The sequence below is a fragment of the Pan paniscus genome, chromosome 7 (genome assembly GCF_029289425.2).
Source record: "Pan paniscus chromosome 7, NHGRI_mPanPan1-v2.0_pri, whole genome shotgun sequence".
Lineage (NCBI taxonomy): Eukaryota > Metazoa > Chordata > Mammalia > Primates > Hominidae > Pan > Pan paniscus.
Window position 1 is genome coordinate 51,163,552 of NC_073256.2, and position 20,532 is coordinate 51,184,083.

At 36.4% G+C, this 20,532-nt stretch overlaps 1 protein-coding gene across 14 annotated transcripts in view; it reads left to right on the top strand.

The window, feature by feature from the left end:
• Positions 1–20,532, top strand: part of NRG1 (neuregulin 1) — a 1,128,445-nt gene that overhangs the window by 948,820 nt on the left and 159,093 nt on the right. For all 14 annotated transcript variants that reach the window (XM_063607166.1, XM_055116444.2, XM_063607167.1 and 11 more), the window contains exons 2-3: positions 5,089–5,266; positions 14,833–14,954. In XM_063607166.1, the coding sequence (XP_063463236.1) occupies positions 5,089–5,266; positions 14,833–14,954 (300 nt within the window). The remainder of the gene's footprint in view (positions 1–5,088; positions 5,267–14,832; positions 14,955–20,532) is intronic.

Genomic DNA, 20,532 nt, shown 5'->3' on the forward strand with positions numbered 1-20,532 from the left:
AACAGATAGCTATTTATATAATCTCTGACAAAAGAAAATTTACTCTGTTGAAAATTGACTCATTATGGATAGATGAAAAAAAATCATACAAACCACATGGGCTCAAATATTAGTTTGCACTTTTATAAGAATCTGTGAAATATTCAGGGCTATTCCAGTAGTCCTGGAAGACAAAAAGTTTGAAATAATATCCACAAGGACAAAAAAAGGTTTAAAATTTTTGCCCTGTGTCCTTGATACTTGAATTTGTGCTCTGCCCTGAGCGAGCGAGAAACTTTGTATAGTCCTTGTCTAGAGGGTACCACTGACAGCAGAACATCCATAGGTCAGGGATGCAATTGTGCAGCTCTGTCAGTAGTACACAGATGTGTTTCTTCACTTACGCTATGGAGGATTTTGAGTTATCAACTTAAGAGAGCTGTTTTCTGAAAAGCTGGATATCCTCATGTCATAGAAGTTACCCCAGAAGGACTCAGCAGGCACATTATTACACCTGGACTTCTAGGGATGCAAAGTTAGAGTAGCCGTGAGCTTTTCCACAACTGATGATTTTGGAACTATGTGCAAGAGAGAGAAATTCAGGCTGGTCACTAGAGGTATCCTTGAACCCCAAACATCGAGAAATGTTCATACATCAGGGTCAGCTTAGGAGGGGATATTTTAGCTAAGAAGGACCTTGGATCTGAAGGTCTCTGCCTCATTGCACTGTGGATCATCTCGTAAGGCAAGGAATGTACCACTCTGCATATGGACCCCAAAAGGAAAGGAGAAATGTTGACCTGCCCAATGAGTGATTGGTTTCCTTCCATCAAAAGACCATAGTAGGGTTGGAGCCCTGAAGTCACGATCGTGAGGATGAACCATATGAGCATTTCAGTGCAATACCGCTTGCAGAATTTAAATGATTTAAATGAATGTAATGTTATTATTAATTAATTAAATTTAACTTATAAATTATTAACACAAATATTTACAAGAATTTCTTTCATGACTACAAATTAACCAAGAGTTTAAAAATACTTAATGACATGAACATAAAGAAGAAAACTCCTTGAGAGCAGAGGGTGAGAAGAATGTGACGATTGAAAAACTACCAGTTGGGTACTATGCTTATTACTTGGACGACGAAATCATCTGGGCAGCAAACCTCTGCAACACTCAATTTACCCATATAAAAATCTGCACATGTACCCCCTGTACCTAAAATAAAAGTTAAAAGGAAAAAAAGAAAAAAGAACAGACTAATGCACACATGCACACACAGACACACATACACACGTGCGTATTTAATGAAGCCTAGGTCTTTTATCTAATGACAGAAAGCTCAGATGAGAAAGGCAGAAAATCAGAGACAGACCAAGGCTCCCGGTTTTTTTTTTCCTCTGTATGTGTTAGCATGTATATGTATAAATGTATTTCTCTTTGCTAAACCATCTAAAGTTTAGTTGAAGACATCATGACATTTCACCCCTAAATGCTTAAGCAGATATTGTCTAAGAACAAGGAGATTCCTTTGCGTAACCACAATGCAGTGCTCCTGCTTGAGAAATTTAACTTTGATACAATATTTTTATTCAGATTTCCCCAGTAGTCCCAATAATATCCTATATAGCTCTTTTTCCCTTGGAGCAGGATCCAATCAGTAGCTCCACATTAGATTGACTTGCCATGTCTCTTTAATCTCCTTTAATCTATATCACATTTACAGTCTTCTTTTGTTATTTATGACATTGATTTTAAAGCCTACTTCAGCTGTTTTATAGAATATCTCTCATTTTGAATTTGTCGTATTGTTTCCTCATGTTTGAAATCAAGACCCCTAATACAGAAATAAATAAACTAATGAAGACAGAAGTTGAAGAGGAAGGAGAGATGAGCTAGAGAGAGAAAAGAAGGAAAGAGAGAGGCAAACTGATTTTATGATAAAGTGTTTATCAAAGTGGAAGAAAACAAAGTCTCCATAGATTTATGTTCAGACTATATTGATAAGCAAATATATGGAGTGGTAAGTGGGGAAACATGGTCCTTAAAGAGAAGGTATCTGAAGTACAGTTGACACTCAGACAATGTAGGCATTAGGGGTGCCAATTCCCTGTGCGGCCAAAAATTTAAGTATAACTTTTGACCCCCCCCAAACCTAACTACTAATAGCAGCCTACTGTTGACTGGAAGTCTTATTGATAACACAAACAGTTGATTAATAAATATTTTTAACTTATATGTATTATATATGGTATTCTTATAATACAGTAACATAAAGAAAATATTACAAGGAAGAGAAAATATAGTTATTCATCAGGTGAAAGTGGATCATTATAAAGGTCTTCATCCTTGTCATCTTCATGTTGAGTAGGCTGAGGAGGAAGAGGAAGAGGGGGGCATTGGTCTTGCTGTCTCAGGGGCAGCAGAGACAGAAGAAAATTCATGTATAAGGCATTTTGCTTAGAGGCAAGGGAATAAACCTTGGAAGTTCTGGTGTGTTCCCAAGTTAAATGTAAAATCCAGAGGGGTGAAGAATTCAAACTAGTTATTTCAGTTTATAATAAATTAATGAGGCAATGTTTTTTTTAATATATGTAAACCAGTTTTTTTTTTGGTGTCATTTAGCACCAGCAGATTTGTTTCTTTAAAACCCTTCACCAGGCCATTGGCTCACACGTGTAATCCCAACATTCTGGGAGGCCAAGGCAGGCAGATTGTTTGAGCCCAGGATGTGGAGACCAGCTTGTCTAACATGGCGAAACTCTGTCTCTACAAAAAATACAACAATTAGCCAGGGGTGGTATCATGCACTTCTGATTCCAGTTACTCAGGAGACTGAGGTGGGAGGATCACTTGAGCCCAATAGGTGGAGGTTGGAGTGAGCCATGATCATGCCACTGCACTCCAGCCTGTGCAACCGAGCAAGATCCTGTCTAAATAAATAAATAAATAAATAAATCCCTTCACCAGGCTCACAAAATTAAAAATGATCTTAAGGAGTTAACAGAAATATGTAGACACTATTTCAGATAACATGAGAATTTAGTGTTTTAAAAAACCTGCAAAACAGAGATTCATGAGCCACATTTTATAAAGACTTCTATGAAAGCTCTTCAGAAAAAAAATATTTTCAAGCTGTCAAAAAAAAAAAAAAAAAAAGAACCAGACAAAATAATCAGGTATCAAGGGCTAAGAACAGCTAAAACACGTTTTCTAATTTGCCAGTGTGTCAACTACATTAAATGGCTGCTTCTCCACCTCATCTCCCAGCCACCAAATAAATAATAAGGGGAATATGTAGCTGTAGGGGCACTGCTAAGAAATCACAGCATTCAAATGATTTTTTTCTGAAATTTATCGGAAACTTCGTATGTTCATTCTTGACATTTTTAGGATTTACTTGGCAAGGGCAGAATCGTAGAAAAACAAATAGAGTTCCCTGAGTAGGAAAGGTACTCCATTTCCTGTTCATGGTTAGGTGATCCTGATTACTGTCCTTGGAGTCTTGAGCCCCTTACCCGGTGAATAATTAGGTACGGAATCAGGGAGGTATAGACTCATTTGCCTGGGTTTGTTTTCTGGGAGTTTCTGTTTAACATTCCTGAACTGGAGCAGAAGTAGATTTTGTAGCTGGCTTTTCTGAGACTCAGGAAACAGAGTTGTTGAATTCTCAGGTTCTGTGACATTTGTTGATTATTAAGTGAAATTATGTGTGAGAGGAAAATTTATTCATCTATGCTTTTAAGAAATGTCTATGATAAACAGAATTAGACATACTATATAGAATTGCATAACACACCACCACATGCCCGTATTACCCAGTTTCCACAGTTATCAGCTTCTTGGTAATTGTTTTTCACCTTTATGCCTATCCATTTCCCACCACCATATTATTTTGAAGCAAATCTTGGATATTGTAACATTTTATCTGCAAGTATTTCGGTACGTATTTTTAAGCAGTCTTGCTTAAAATAAGAATGGTATGTAGGTGTTTAATGTATTCTCCAAGCTAATGCATAATTTCAGTACTCACAGTCTCTGTTGAGCCTATTTAGATGCACTAAATCCAATCAAAGAGAGAATTTGTTGTGAGTAGTGGTCATCTGGAATGGTCCATTCATTGTGTATGGGATAGCAACTCTGTAGGTCCAGTCAAAGAGTGATAGCATCAGAGAATTTCTGTCTTGAAGAAAGGAGCCATTGTTAAGATTGATGGGTTTTCTGTGTTCTTTGGTCCCCTCTGATGACAGGATAGTGAAATGAGCCCTAGCTCCGAGTACCCACAAACTTTGTAACCATGGATAAAGTCAGCCACTTACTTATCTCTGAAATTAAACTTCCCGATTTTAAAAATGGATGTGATGCTTCCTGCGCCTATTCACAGAACTGTGATACCCTGTGATTTGGGATGTGAACACGCTTTAAAAATAATGGCCCGGTTACATATTCTCCTTTTTATTTTTTATTTTTTTTTTTAAATTTCTTTTTGAAACAGAATCTCACTCTGTTGCCCAGGCTGAAGTGCAGTGGTGGGATCATGGCTCACTGCAGCATTGACCTCCTGGGCTCAGGTGGTCCTTCCCCCTCAGCCTCCCAGGTAGCCGGGACTACAGGCACATGCCACCATGCCGAGCTAATTTTTGTATTTTCATAGAGATGGAGTTTCACCATGTTGCCCAAACTGGACTCCAACTTCTGAGGTCAAGTGATCCTCCTGCCTCAGCCTCCGTAAGTTGGGGGATTACAGGCGTGAGCCACCATGCCCGGCCTACATACGCTCCTTTAACACAGGCTTTTGGTTTTTTGAAATTACCAACATTCAGGATTCTTAATGGCATCAGAGAATATAAAGCTTGAAACTATCTAGAATTTTTTAAGGGATAATTTTCTAATCTTGGTTCTCTGCTTCTGGGTATGTTTTATTTGGGCATTTACTTTTCTCCAAGATGAGATCCATTTTCGCTCATCCATTTTGAAATTGTTTTTCTCTCTGTTAATAAAACCTTTGGAATGGTGCCTTGATCAGGCTAACTCCAGATTAAATGTTTCTCTTTGAAAGATTGCCTGGTGATCAGAGTTGTTTTTCGTTCTCTTTTCTTCTTTTAGCCTTGCCTCCCCGATTGAAAGAGATGAAAAGCCAGGAATCGGCTGCAGGTTCCAAACTAGTCCTTCGGTGTGAAACCAGTTCGGAATACTCCTCTCTCAGATTCAAGTGGTTCAAGAATGGGAATGAATTGAATCGAAAAAACAAACCACAAAATATCAAGATACAAAAAAAGCCAGGGTAAGTATAATGCATAAAATAGTAGAGACTGCCCCCAGCAATAAGATAACATATAAATGTTATTTAGACCCTAATAAGTGAATTTACTATCAGAAACATAATAGATAATAAGTGAAAAGCTGTTTCATTATATAATGACAAAGAATCATGTTATCACATAGGCAAGAATTCTTGTGGTTCTTACATCTTATTGATGAAGGAAATAAAGGATGGCTGGAGAAAGAACTGTAGGAAGTAAGAAGAGATGGAAGGGAAGAACGAAGAGAGCATTAGTGGTAGATGCTGTCATAGTAATAGATCCTAAAATTCAATTTCTTGGCCGGGACGGTGGCTCAAAACTGTAATCCCAGCTCTTTGGGAGGCCGAGGAGGGCAGATCACCTGAAGTCAGGAGTTCGAGACCAGCCTGGCCAACATGGTGAAACCCTGTCTCTACTAAAAACACAAAAAGTAGCTGGGAGTGGTGGGCGCCTGTAATCCCAGCTACTTGGGAGGCTGAGGCAGGAGAATCACTTGAACCCGGGAGGTGGAGGTTGCAGTAAGCCAAGAGCACGCCACCGCACTCCAGCCTGGGCAACAGAGCGAGACTCCACCTCAAAAAAAAAATGCAATTTCTTTAAAATAAGACAAATGCATATGATAATTTAGAGTACCAGTGCCTTACACAGTTAAAATCACAACTTCATTGTAAAGCTCAGTGAATACTTAGATTTATGGAAAGAATTGGAATGTAACCAGTTGAATTCAGACTATTTTTTAACAAGGGGTTAATGATATAATTTTATCTAATAAGAATTTTTAACTGACACTGCTGATAAAGCACATCATCACTCTAGCAGATTTTAAAATTAGGTAATCTTAGGTAGCAAGAATTTTACATGTTCCTACCCTCCCCGAGGAGGTCCATATTTGACATGGCTTCATGTGATTCCTGTAACATCTTGGTGGATGCATTCTGTATCTACTCTAAAATGATACTCTGTTATCATCCCTACACTCTTCATTCTTATTTACTTCCTTACTTAAGAATCATTTCTTCTAATATCAAACTACATTTTGAAATCAGAGAAGAGATAAGTGGGTTAGATTTTTGCTTCTAAAGAGTCCTTTAATCAACGTGACATGTATAATAGTGGTTCCAAACTCAAAGATGACATTTTCTGCACTCACATCTCACAGGGTTCCAGTGAACCCCCAAGTATGGCAACAGAAGCAACAGAACAATCTCCTATACTTTGATTGTATAGGACATTAACCAGAAAGTTGTTACACATTCATTAGCAAAGTGATTACAATGAGAATTAAATTTAATCTTATCAAAGATTTTGCTCTGATGACTGTAATTTTTTTTCTAGTTTCTGTGGTTTTATTAGCTACATACTTTATTAACTACATATTGACTCTAGTTATTGATCATGTCAGATAGATCTATAGCTTTGGAAGTATAATAAAGTGTAAAAGAAAGGGTTGTATCACTTTCTGCAGCAGGTGGTACTTCAAAGATACAAAATATAATACTGTAAAGAGACATGGCATTTTTATACCTAATATTACTAATTTTTTTTACATTATTCCAATATGTAGCAGTTCAGCAGCACATGGCAACTATCTTATTTTGCAGATTAGGAAATTGAGGGTCAAAAAAGTGTTCTGCTTTGCCTCAAGTCATATAACTAGTAAGAGACTCAGTGAGAGCTGAGTTTATTATTGTTATACCCATTAAAAAATGTAATATACTGAGAATGAAGTTAAGTTTCTTCCTGTAGATCATAGTGGTAATTAATGGTTCAAGTTAGATTTGAAATAGGTCTGACTCTAAGTCTCATGTTTAACAGCATATGTGCATGAGGGGAGGAGGAAATACAATGAATGAATTGAAAAGATAAGTATGATTCTTATAAAGAAGTTTAACAGGGCAAAAAAATACTCCTAGATTTTGGATGGAATGGATTTTGGTGTTTGCTTTTCATCAGACAAGTTAGTAAGAAATGAAGTTATCTCTACATGCAGGGTAATGTCTCATTTATTTCTACGTGGCTGTCAAAGGATACCAGTAATATTTAAGTGCCCATGAAAGGTTTTATGCTAGGACTGTGGAGAAATTAAAGAGGTATAGGGCATTACAATCTCTGTGCCCAGGGTCGGGGGTCATAAGATTGTACAGAGATTATCCGGTTCAGTCTTACATGAAACATGGGAAATTCTGGAAGTCATGTATTGAAACACTGTTAGAGCAGGGGAGGAGGAAGGGAGGGAGGAGAATTTCATCTAGAAGAAGGCATCTCACATTGCAGATATTCAATCTGATGCTACCTGGAGAGAAGCAAATGAAGTTGGGTAGATAAGATGAGAAAATGAATTTTTTAAAAAAGTGCACTGACTAGAATGAATAGGCTTTAGAAAAGGTACATGTATACTTAAAGAGGTAATTTGTTACATGGCTTCAATGACATATAAAAGTATCATTAGTATTCAGAAAAGCATTTTCATATTGGCTTCATAGGTCCAGACAGCTAAGAGCACTGTCTACATATTAATAAAATCCCATTATACCAGAAAGGGCAATAGTCAGAAATTACTTCTTTTAAACAATAGTCTTGCTGGAAAGAATTAAATGGGGAAAAATGTATTGAAGTGATGCAACCATAAATTACTCGCAGCAAAACAGTTAACATATTTGATCTAAAAATAAGACATACTTTGTATAGAGTGGACAGCTACTTGATAAGCGATCATCTTATCAGTTTTTAGAATTGGGTATTTTGTCATTTCTAAAATTGTGTCTTTTTATAAAAAAAAGCATTGTCAGTTTTTTTAAGATTAAAGGATCCAACTGAATCTCAATTTAATTAACATTTGCAAGGTGTTCTATTATTTCAATTTATCCAGTAAATATAAGTAGAAGGAATATAATTATTGTTATACCCATTTAAAACATTAATATCCTGAAAATGAAGGAAGCTGAGTTTCTTCCTGTAGATCATAGTGGTAATGAATTGTTAAACTTAGATTTGAAATAGGTCTGACTCTAAGTCTTGTGTTTTTTCAACAGACATTTGTGATTATGCTACATAAAGTTAGAAGTCAGAACATAGGGCTCTGGCATGCTTAGGATAATGTCTTTAATTAAAAGATTATTATTTTTCAGATGCATTTATATATTACTATTAATGATTTTTAATTACTAAGATATTCAGACTATTAGTGTTTTGCAGTTGTTAGTTGGTTACTTGACTTAAACTTTTTCTTAGGCTATGATCAACCAAGCAGAGGTGAAGTTTAGTTTGAGGTGTAAGATTTTTCTGGGATTCTCTTTAATTAAATACTTTGACTCTTTCCCAATCCTTAGTCTTGACTTCTTTTTCACACTTCTTATAATCAGATTATGCATAGCAGCCAACATATCCTTTTAATCCCTTGGTGTTTAGTGGAACAATTTCCAGCAATATGCAATTTCTATTATTTTGTAAAATCTTACCCTTGTTTTGCCCACGGTCCTACTAAAAACTACATTCCTACGTGTTCTTTGTATGATTTTTGAATTCCCATTGAGCCTTTGTTTATTTGGCTAACCCATGTGTGAGGCCAATGAAAAGAAATGGAAACTACCCTCATGTTGTATATCTGCTTATGTCTTTGTTCTTGTTTTCTTTGACTGGTGGATGATTTTGATCAAGAAAACTAGTTAAAAAGCTTGGCGTGTGACAGATTCATATGTGAGGACTGGCAGATTGACCTCATTTAAATACCTGTTCTATCTTAGCTTTATTAAAGACTGGCTTCCTATTATTTGTATGTTTCACACACTTTTGGACACCATTAATTTTGCCTCAGCTCTTACATATTTTAATTTTGTTTAAAATTGGCTGTCATTGGTTACATTGGACAAATATTACAATTATTTCCTCTATTTTTACTGGTTGCTTTTTTTGACTTTATAATGGAAAAAGTTTATGTGCATTTTTTTCTCATATTAGCTGAGCAACTCTGGCAGATCACTTGAACTTTATATATAATGAAATCTCAATGTTCTTATGTAGAAAATGGGAATCCTCAGTGGCATTCCATATGGTTTATGTGAGGCACTTGGTACAGTGACTGGTTCTGTTGCTTAAGAAGCCTCTCTTTTAGCCAAGCACAGTGGTGTGTACCTGCAGTCCCTGCTACTAAGGATCTCTTGAGCGCAGGAGTTCAAGACCAGCCTGGGAAACATAGCAAGACCTCGTCTCTATACTTAAAAAAAAAATCATAATTTCCTCTTTCACTTCTTTGTCCTTTTCACGATGATCAGTTTTACACTATCTGAAGCAGTGTTGGACACACACACACACACACACACACACACACAAACACTGTCTATATAATTCCTTAGGGGTCAGGGAACCAAAACTGTATAAACAGAAGAGTTCTTCCCCATATGTGTTTAAGTTGCCTTAGCCTGTAACTATGGTAGAATAATCGAGTTAAAATAAAACTAAACTAAATAATAGCTAATGGAACCTTGAATTCACCTTGTAAGTGAGCACACAGTAAAAAACACAGTGTGCTTTCTGATATTAAAAAAATGAAAAGGAAATTAATATTCAGAACTTTTTATCTTCAAATTACTTCACATTAATTTATTTTTACACTGTACTGTTTTTTCTTATTCTAAAAGTAATGCATGCTTGTTATGAAAATCCAAATATTTCAGGAATATAGAATGTAATTACTATAATAATAGCTAACACTTATTGGGAAGTTACTATATTGCAAAAATTATTTTAAACACTTTACACGAATTAACTCATTTAATATTTTTAGAAAATAAAAATCCATTGAAACACCAACCTTCCTCCAGATCCCTAGAAAACTCATCAATTAAAGAGCAAAAAGTTAAATTTATGACTATAAGGGAATCAAGTAGTCTTTCCAAGCTAATTTCCTTCTTATAGACAGAGTATGGTATCTTACAGAAAAGAGAAAAAGAAGACTGTTGTATCCATACTTATCAAAGCCCCAAATCTTTTTGCAATATATAATTTTCAAGGAAGATTTGGCTCATTCTACACTCTTACTACATTCTGTCCTTACTCTAGGACACAAGGCTGGATGAATCCCATAGTTAAATGTATCATTAGAGTTCAGAGGGATCTTTATGCTCCTTGAGGTCAGTGGTTTTCCAATGATGTCTCTGTAGAGTCCTAAATTTCTATTGAATTCCAAAAAGGATTACCAGTCACTCTGACCTGGAACACTTTCTGTGTGATATTTTTGAATATGAGGTTCTGATTTAAGCTTTCATTTTAAAACAGGATTTTGTTGTAAAAAATAGTTGAAACCACTGATCTAATTTAATCTTTCTCTGCACAGAGATATTCTTGTAAGAATGTGCTTGGCAGGTGGCTATCCAGACTTGAATCTTTCCAAAGAGAAAACCTAACTCTTTCACAAGACACCCTATACATTTTTGAATGCTCAGAAAAGTGCTTCTATGTAATATCATTCAAAACATGTTTCCTTTTTCCTGTAAGACTTAGTTTTCCTGTAAGACTTAGCAATCCCAAATAATTTCCTTTTCTATATGCATCCAGGAAATACATTTAAATAGCTACTCATATTTCATTCATAGTTGTCTGCCAGTGGGACCTCTGTTTCTTTAACATAATCCTCTCTAGTGATAAGATTTCTAGGCCCTATTCAATTCTGATCACCCTCTTCTAAAGTCCTTTAATTATGTTTTTTTATCATCAAATATCATTCCAAAGTATATCCAAAGTATAATTCAGCATTCTAGATATGATCCAGCCAATGAGGAATGTATTGGGGCTTTTATCCAAGTTGATTGATGCTCTGCTTTAATATTAATTTGGCTAAAGAGTACATAAGGTTTTTTTGTTATTCTTTCTTCTTAAAAATAGTTTTAAAAATGGGTTAATAATAAGCATGTGGCTAATTAGAAATCCTTATTTCTGCATATATTGTAGTCGAGGGATATCTCCTCTTGTATTTATGTCACCAGTTTTCGAACGTGAATGTACTTGTGATGCTTATCTCGATCAAATTGAATCTTAGTCTTGGCCCATTGATGTTCTGTCCTAGGATTCCCAAGGGTGTTCTCCATAGAAAAGATTCCATGGCCACATGTCATGGCTGCCTTAGAAATTCACAGTACAGATTTGCAAAAAACCACTGAGATGCATTGTTGTAAAGAGACCTATTTAACTTTTTTTTAATGCAACATTTATTTTAGCATAGAACCATTTTTTTAAATCTCTCTTTCTGTTAAAGCCTAACATTTGATTGCATTACTAGGAATAGTATTCCAGGAAACAGTGCCAAGGCCTATTAGGAGAAGTTTGATTTTAAGACTTATCCCTTTAAGATTATGTTAACTGTAAATATGATTACCATGTTTTCTTATAGTTCCATCTAGTTCAATAGTTAAAATGTTAATTGCACTGGGTCAAGAAAGGAGTCTTTACATACAAACAGGATTGTTCCTAGATTTGTATAAATAGGAAAGAAAGGTTGTTCTTGAGGGTGTTGTAATAATCTTGGAGTTGTAAATTCTTGGGATGTTGTTGTAATCTTATCTCAGAATTTGGGGACTTAAGAAAAGCTACAGTTTTCTTACTTTAGAAATTTACTCCTTCTGTGGCATTGAAAATCAAGATACTATGCCCCACCCTGATATTGTTCATAATTTATCTATTATTGCTAGTGGTTTCATGGTTATACATGAAAATTCTTCCAGCAAACCATGCTAAATGTTGGGCTGGAACATCTTACAGTGCTTATCCATTTTTTTCTCACTATTTTTCAAAGGTACCTGTCATGAAGGAAACTTATCATATATGATCAAAGTAGATAAATAGCTGATAATCCATTTAAAAAATCATACGGTATTTGAACGCTCCAAAATTCAGCCCCAAAATTAATACAGCCTGCATTGGGTGATATTCTAATATTGTTTTATTTTGATGATTTTAAAAGTTGTCATATTTTATTGTTAAGACATATCTATTTGCAAAGATACTTATCATCAAAAGGCCCATTTTGGCTTATAGGGATGTACTTCGGGGAAACTTTCCTGTGAATAATGTCTCTGATTGATGTGTGTATATTCTTTAAATGGCCCTTGGTGGTCTCCCCATTCCATAGATAGATAAGGCTGTTAAATTACGTCCGCTTTTTGTCAACTTTGTTCCGTGGACCATTATTTTCAGAAAACATTAACAGATATGCCTTGTGAATGAAAAGGATTCCATGGTCAAAGAAGTTTGAGAGAAAATAAATAATATATCCCTTTTCGGGGAGTCAGAGTACATCAGCATATTCAAGATGTTGAGAAATCCTGTGAGATTAAAGATAATGAAAAGCCTGTCTTTATTTCACCTAATATTTTCCAAATTTATTTGAATGTGGAAACACATTGCTTTGTTACCTCAGGTTTACCTCTTGACATCATTGAGTCCCGACTAGCGCAGTTAACTTTTCTTTTTCTTTTTCTTTTTCTTTTTCTTTGACCAAGTCTCACTCTGTCACCCAGGCTGGAGTGCAATGGTGTGGTCTCGGCTCACTGCAACCTCTGCCTCCCGGGTTCAAATGATTCTCCCGCCTTAGTCTCCTGAGTAGCTGAGACTACAGGCTCATGCCACACACCTGGCTAATTTTTGTATTTTTAGTAGCGACAGGGTTTCACTATATTGGCCAGGCTTGTCTCGAACTCCTGACCTCGTGATCTGTCTTCCTCGGCCTCCCAAAGTGCTGGGATTACAGGCATGAGCCACTGCTCCCAGCCGTGAAGTTAACTTTTCAACCCCTATGTTGGTTTGACCACCACTGCCCCTGGTCTGGACCACCTCTGATGGTCTTTGCCCTCTCATTATGGCATTTTTCTTTCCTCCCAACCAGCCTTAGAAATATTAGGTTCTGCTGAGTACTTAAGCAAACATCCAGATATTTTATTCATTCATTCACACATTTATTCAATAATGTCTGAAGACAAAGCATAGCCTGATGTATGCTCCACGAGACTAGCAAGAAGTTGACATTATAGCTACACTCTCCAAAGTATATGTCCTAGGTCAAGACATGAGACATACTGAAGGAACCTCATGAGAGACGTACTCAGGGCTGTCAGAATTTAGACACGTGAGAGCAGCTCCAGCTACATGACCAGGAGGGGCTTGGTGAAGCAATTGGCACCTGACATGGCCCTGGAAAGTCAGCTGAGATTTTGATGCATAGGAGTGCAGGACCCCCATTGTAGGAAGAAAAAATTACACAGACAAAAGCACAGAGGTGGAAGATCAGGGGGCCTACATGTGGAACTTTGGGTGGTTCAATCAGATAGACTGGAGGATACTAGTAGGAATTATATTTGGAACAATTGATTTTTCTCAGTTAACATTAATGTGTGACAAGAAGACCAGAAAATTCACCAGAAAACTAGCAAAGTATAACGTGGGAGATTTGCAACCAGAAGGATTGCTGTTGTTTCTTCCTCCTTTGTTTTCTCCCTTGTCGTTATCCCCTTAAGAGCCCAATAAATCACAGTTACCAGGCTAGAGCATAGAAGGATTGCTATTATTTTTTGGAGATAGGGGTCTCGCCCTGCTGCCCAGACTGGAGTGCAGTGACTCTTCACCGGCATGATCATGGCACGCTACATCCTTGAATTCTTGGGCCCAAGTGATTCTCTCATCTCAGCCTCCCAAGTAGCTGGGATTCCAGGGGCATGCCCCCACACCAGGCTTTAGAATAATTCTTTAGAAAGAATTCAGTAAACTCTGAGCCAATCCCTGCTGTTCTGAGTTCTTATATCTTGGAGACTGCTTAAATTATAGGTTATGTGCAACAGTAAAACACAGACACAGCAAATCACAATGCTGCCCATGTTAAAAAAAAAAGTGAATGTTGATGTAATATTCAGAGTTTTATAAAACTGTGTGATAATGTTGCCCAAATATTTATTCCAGTATTAAGAACCTTTCATGTGGTACTATGCTCCCAGCAATGAGAATCTTAAGGAAAGAAAAATTCCCTTCCTTTTGGAATTGATAAATCCTCTTCATTCAAAATTAACATTATTCTTGATGTTACTCTACTGAGAAGAAGAGTGCACAGTATTTTTAAAATCTATTCTAACCTTCAGTAAGTGTCCTTAACAGACTTGTAGGAAATGATTTTATACACTTTCTCTTCCTAAAGCCTAGTGGCTGATGGCATTTGGATATAGAAAAGTAAGAAAATTTACCAATTGGGTTAAAAAATCTAAAGTATAACACAGTTATTGGTGATGGTAAGGGAGTAAAAATAAAAACCACAGAAGACTTCCTTTAAACTACTGATTTAGGTGATAAAATTGAGATGAAATCCATGGTATAACTTAAATGTGATGCATCTTACTTTTACTCTAGGTAAAATCATGAGGTCAGATCAATGTAACGGAAGTTGTATTTTAACATATGTGTAAGGTGGGGAGAGGCAGTTTGAGAACTCTGAAAGCATAGGAAAGTATGTATTTATATTTATTGGATTTCTGTGATATATACTGACACCACTTTGGTCCTGATCTTATAGGAAGTCAGAACTTCGCATTAACAAGGCATCACTGGCTGATTCTGGAGAGTATATGTGCAAAGTGATCAGCAAATTAGGAAATGACAGTGCCTCTGCCAATATCACCATCGTGGAATCAAACGGTAAGAGATACCTACGGCATTCTGTTCCTCAATCTGTAACAAGAGTAATCAAAACATGTGGTAAGACTCATAATAGACTGGTGTGTTAAATCTCATTGTGAACAAATTAAAAACAGAGAAAGAAAATCAGATGTTTCAAGGATCTTGTATGTCTTTCATAAATTTCTGTACTCTATGAGATTATATAGACCTGAAATATACATATATTTTTTACAAAAGGATTTTAATAAGGCCATGAATGGCAGAGATAGGTTGGGTTGCTAAAATATAGGGGTTATACTATTTTTTTAAGTTGGTCAGTGAGGGCAGTCAAGTCTTTGGCTCTCTGAACAACAGAATACAGTCATATATATATACAGGATATATATACACAATATGTATACATGCACACACAGAATATATGCATATTATGTATTATATATGCATTATATATGTATATATGTTTATTTTTATATAACATATGTATTATATATGTAGTATGTATGTATTATATATGTATTATATGTATTACATATATAATATGCATACATATATAATATGCATATATTCTGTGTGTGTGCAGAATACAGTCCTGACTCAATTCTGGCAATTTTATTCCCATTACATCTGGCATTAGATGGTAGAAAATTAAACCATTAATTTTTTTTAGGCCTATTAATTTTGAAATTAGGACCGTCTTAGAGGCAATAAATTTCCTACTAGGAAGAGGCTTCATCTTCAGCTTTCTTCAGAATAGTACCAGGCAATACTTGTTAAACAAATGAATGACTTAGAGGTAAGAAATACAATCCACCTCTGACAACTTCTGTGAGTTATTCCAGGAAATTAAAAGAACCACCCCTGATGGCTTTGTGTTTTGTAATAGCCTGATACTCCATGATTTGATGGAATCATCTATAGGAGCTGATGATGATGATGACCTAGCAATGCTTCTTTAAACCCTTTAGAATAATCAAATGCTATTTTAAAACCTTTAGTGCTTATTTATTTATTTATTTATTTATGTATTGAATTATGGCACTTAACTATTGCCTTTACAAAATTTGTCATCTGTTATATAACCAAGCCTAATTGCATCTTCTTGGTAGGAGATGAGAAAGATTCTGCATTTCAAGGGCAAGCGCTCTTAAAGTGATAAGGTAAAAATGCCAGGTCAGCACAGGTAGAGTTAAAGTAATTTTAAGGGTTAATTCTATGGGAGGCTGATGTAGTTTTTGTCACTTGATTCTTCTGTAACATACTAAGAAAGTGAGAAGGGAGATAAAAATCAGAAACAGGGCTGGGAAAATTCAGGTTAATGCCTCATCCTCTCTGGACTTCTCAAGGATCTGCTCCATCACAGAGTAATCAAAGTTTATCACTTTCATTTTAAATGTCTCCCTCCATAGAGAGTAAAGGAGAGCAGGGAAAAGGAGTTTCCATTACCATTAGGAGTCCTGTTTATTACAGTTTAAAATGTAAAAGCCATTTAAAATTTATATGAGTATATATAGCATCACTTTATTTTTTAACCAGGGCAGGTTAAGCAATAATAGTTTGCTAGTATTACTTTACCCCACGTAGAATTCTATAGGATGCTACCTGAAACACACATTAAAAAATTAATTTTAATGGGCTGTTTTTTACTTTCTACTATAACCATTGTTTGAAGCTCGTTCTCCTTAGTTTGTCACTGGCTTGGTTCAGTGTGTTTCCTCATAGTTAATGGTATTCAATTGTGATTTTTGACACTTGGATTTGATTCGTGTAGCTATACTACAAAGTCCCAGGAAAATAAAATTAAAGCTAGTGTCATAGTCTCACTGAGTGTCTACAGAAGTATCATATTGATTATTCCATGGTTTCTGATTTACAGGATTAAGCAATGAATTATTTACTACTATATTATTCCTGGCAAAAACCCATAGAATTCCTTTTTTATTAATTTGGGGGTACTGAAAGTTTGATAATATGGCTTTTTACATTTCTTACATAGGAAAAACAGCTAATTCATTTTTTCCACATGAATTCACTGAAGTCTTGGTCTAGTGATCAAATTTGAATATGTAGTGTTGACCAATTATAGGGTAGAGAGATGAAACTCGAGGTGTTTTTGATAATGAGTCTTTTTTACCTGGCAAGAATAAAGAGAAGTTCATGGAATATTTTAAGTAAATCCGTCTTAAACAACCAACAAAAATTCTTTCAGAAATAGGTTCCTATGGACTTACGTAATGAAAGCCTCTGAAGAATGAGAATGAAGAGTCTCAATTGCAATGCAAGTTGGCCTTCTTTTTATTCTCTTCTTGGAATGTTAGGAATAGATCATCCTTATCCAACCCCTTCATTGTATTAAAAAAGAATAAAAGACAGTATAGAAAACAGACTTATTCAGGATCACAGAGATATTTAACAGCAAAAGGAGATATGAACCCAGGTTTTTTTTTTTTTTTTTTTTTTTTTTGCTTCATTCCTACCACAGTGCAGTTCCATCTGTATCTGAAATGTTTTTTGTGTGTGTTTTCTTTTTTGTTTTTTGAGACAGGGTTTCACTCTGTCACCCAGGCTAGGGTGCAGAGGTGTGATCTTGGCTCACTTCAACCTCTGACTCCTGGACTGAAGGGATCCTCCCACCTCAGCCCCCTGAGTAGCCAGGTGTATGCCATTACGCCTAGCTAATTAAAAAAAAAAATTTTTTTTTGTTTGAGATGGAGTGTTGCTATGTTGCCCACTCTGGAACTCCTAGGTTCAACTACGTTGCCCACTGTGGAACTCCTGAGTTCAATAAGTCTACCCACCTTGAACTCCCAAAGTGCTGGGATTACAGGTGTGAGCCACTGCGCCCAACCTTACTCTGTATCTGACTATATGCTTGCAAATGTTTAAGTGAGATTCTTTTTCTTATAAAGAACAGAAGCTGAAGGAACGGTATGAGGCCTAAGGAGTGAGGGATTCTATGGCGAAGAACTAGAACTTCATTATAACTCAGCCTTGAGGAGATGGAATTGTATGCTGAGCATCTCTGCGAATTTAAGCAATGCGAGTTTGTGGCTTTTCTCTCTGGTGTTTCTACCTTTAATATGCTTCTGATAGTTTTTTTTAACTTTTGTACTCTTTCCTACTCTTCTCACCTCTCCTACTTTCAGACTCCGCCTCTTTATAATTCCAAACTTTGACCTGTTTCTTGCCCCCACGTGGCCATATTCTTCATGGCAATTTCAGGCATTCTTTCAGCTTTAACCTCTATTGTATGATTGTTTCCTTGGTTCCCCAGTGAAATTCCGCAGACCAAGAATCCTATTAGCAAAGTTGATTGTTGCATATTCATTAAAAGACCTAGAGAACTTACAAATTATCTGCTGTCTGGTCATACGTCCACTGCTGCCTCAACTAGGGAGGGTGGAGCCGGAAACATAGCTGCCCGGAAGCTCCTCTCTTCAAAGTCTGGGGGTGGAGCATGCAGCTCACCTGGGCCTGTGGCTTGGCAGGCACCATGATTGACAAGGCCAGTTTCCTGTACATTAGAGGAGATACCCTTTTTGCTCTGCACCTTAGAGTCCTAGTTATAGTGCATCCAGAAGGAAAATATGTAATCATCTTGATCCCTTATCCTCTTCCACTGCTATCTAAGAATTTGCTATATTCTGTTCAATGCTTGGTTGTCAAAGAAGCCTCAGTTGGGTTCTGAGCTCTCCGGGGCTTAGATGCACTGCCTTTGTATTGTCTCATTCCTGTCTCCCTAGGAATCAGGGCAGACGTTGCACAGAAACACTTTTTCTGAGAGAAAAAGGGCACTTTCTACTGGGTTTATAAATTGCCGCACCACTGAACCATGTCTTCCTAAATAGATATTTACCGTTGACTTGGGCTGATAGAGAGTAGAATTCTCAAGAATTTCCTTCCCTCCTTCCTTCCTTCCTTCCTTCCTTCCTTCCTTCCTTCCTTCCTTCCTTCCTTCCTTCCTTCCTTCCTTTCCCTCCCTCCCTCCTTCCCTCCCTCCCTCCCTCTGTCTGTCTCTCTCTCTCTTTCGTTTTTTTTTTTTTTTTTTAATGGTGTTTCGCTGTGTCACCTAGGCTGGAGTGCAGTGGCAGGATCTCGGCCACTGCACTGGATTCAAGCAATTCTCCTCCTGGATTCAAGCAATTCTCCTGCCTCAGCCTCTTGAGTAGCTGGGATTCTAGACACCCCCCACCACACCCCAGCTAATTTTTGTATTTCTTGTAGACAAGGTTTCGCCATGTTGGCCATGCTGGTCTCTAACTCCTGACCTCAAATGATCTGCCCACTTTGGGCTCCCAAAGTGCTTGGATTACAGGTGTGAACCATCACACCCGGTCAAGAATTTATTGTTTCATTGTGGATTCTAGAAAAAAAAAAAGTTGTTAAAATAAGAACATGCTGTCAAACTATTACATTATGTAGAACTCCCCTTGAGATTTTAATTTATATTTTCTATGAACTATCAGTCACTTTATTAATTTCATTTTTTCACCTTTTCTATGTATTTCCAAGAAGCTCATGGCTATAGTTTTGAGAATTTCTATACAGGTTTCCTTGATGAATGATCCTTGTAGGTTGCTGCAATCTAATTACCCTAATTTTTTCCTATGCAGAGGATTCCTTGTGATTTACTTAAATTCTCACACAGTTACTTTTTGTATGTTCCAACGTGTTTAGAACATATTTTGATACAAGATTCTAAGAGAGATGGGGAGGTTGGGGGAGACAGTCGTTGGAAGCTGTTTACTTTCTCCCCAGATGACCTTGCTGTTTGGCATGATGTTTAATCTCATTAAGGAAGCTATAGTAATTATTAAAATAAAATTAGATCATAAAAGTCTTCTGCAATGAAACTCATTGTTTAGATCTATCTGGATTAGTGACTAAATATAAACGAAATGATTAAAAAATTAGGAAATTCCCCTTGAAACAGTATATGCTTGGGTGTAACAGTGGCCATACTTATACTGTTTTCAAGCACTTAGAAAATAATAGAGTCAAGCATTTTGCCAACCTACATTTTAGAAATGTAGGTGTTTTCTGTCTTTTCCAATGCCTTTCAACCTCTACTTTATTCAGAATTAGAGAAAGTAATTTATCCTGTAGTAGACATATATCAACCTATACAATCTGCTAATTACTTCTGGGACAATGTAAAGCTTACAAAGACCAGTTGGGTTTTCATATAACAAAGGATCTCATAGGCAGTAATTATGTGATAACTTATGAGTGAATTCCTTTCATGAATTCGTATATGACAGCAGAAAAGGCCACATACATCATGTTTACACACCCTACACACTATATGTTCATTTGTATTTGTGGTTTATTTGGCTCAGTCTGTATATAGGAAACCTTGACTTAGCAATTAATTCTTAGCTAACAAGCTTTGTGAAAACTCCTGGGCTTTAGAGTAGGGAAGAGAATAATAGACTTTACTGGTTTCCAAATTAATTAAGTAATGCTTTCTTTTAAAAGATTAATATAGGAAAATATACAACTAATCAATCATATCTTCTCCTAAGTTTTCTTTTTTAATCAGAAGAAAAATTATTTGAATGAGATTCAAGTTCCCACAGGAGCAATTGGGCTTGTAGCA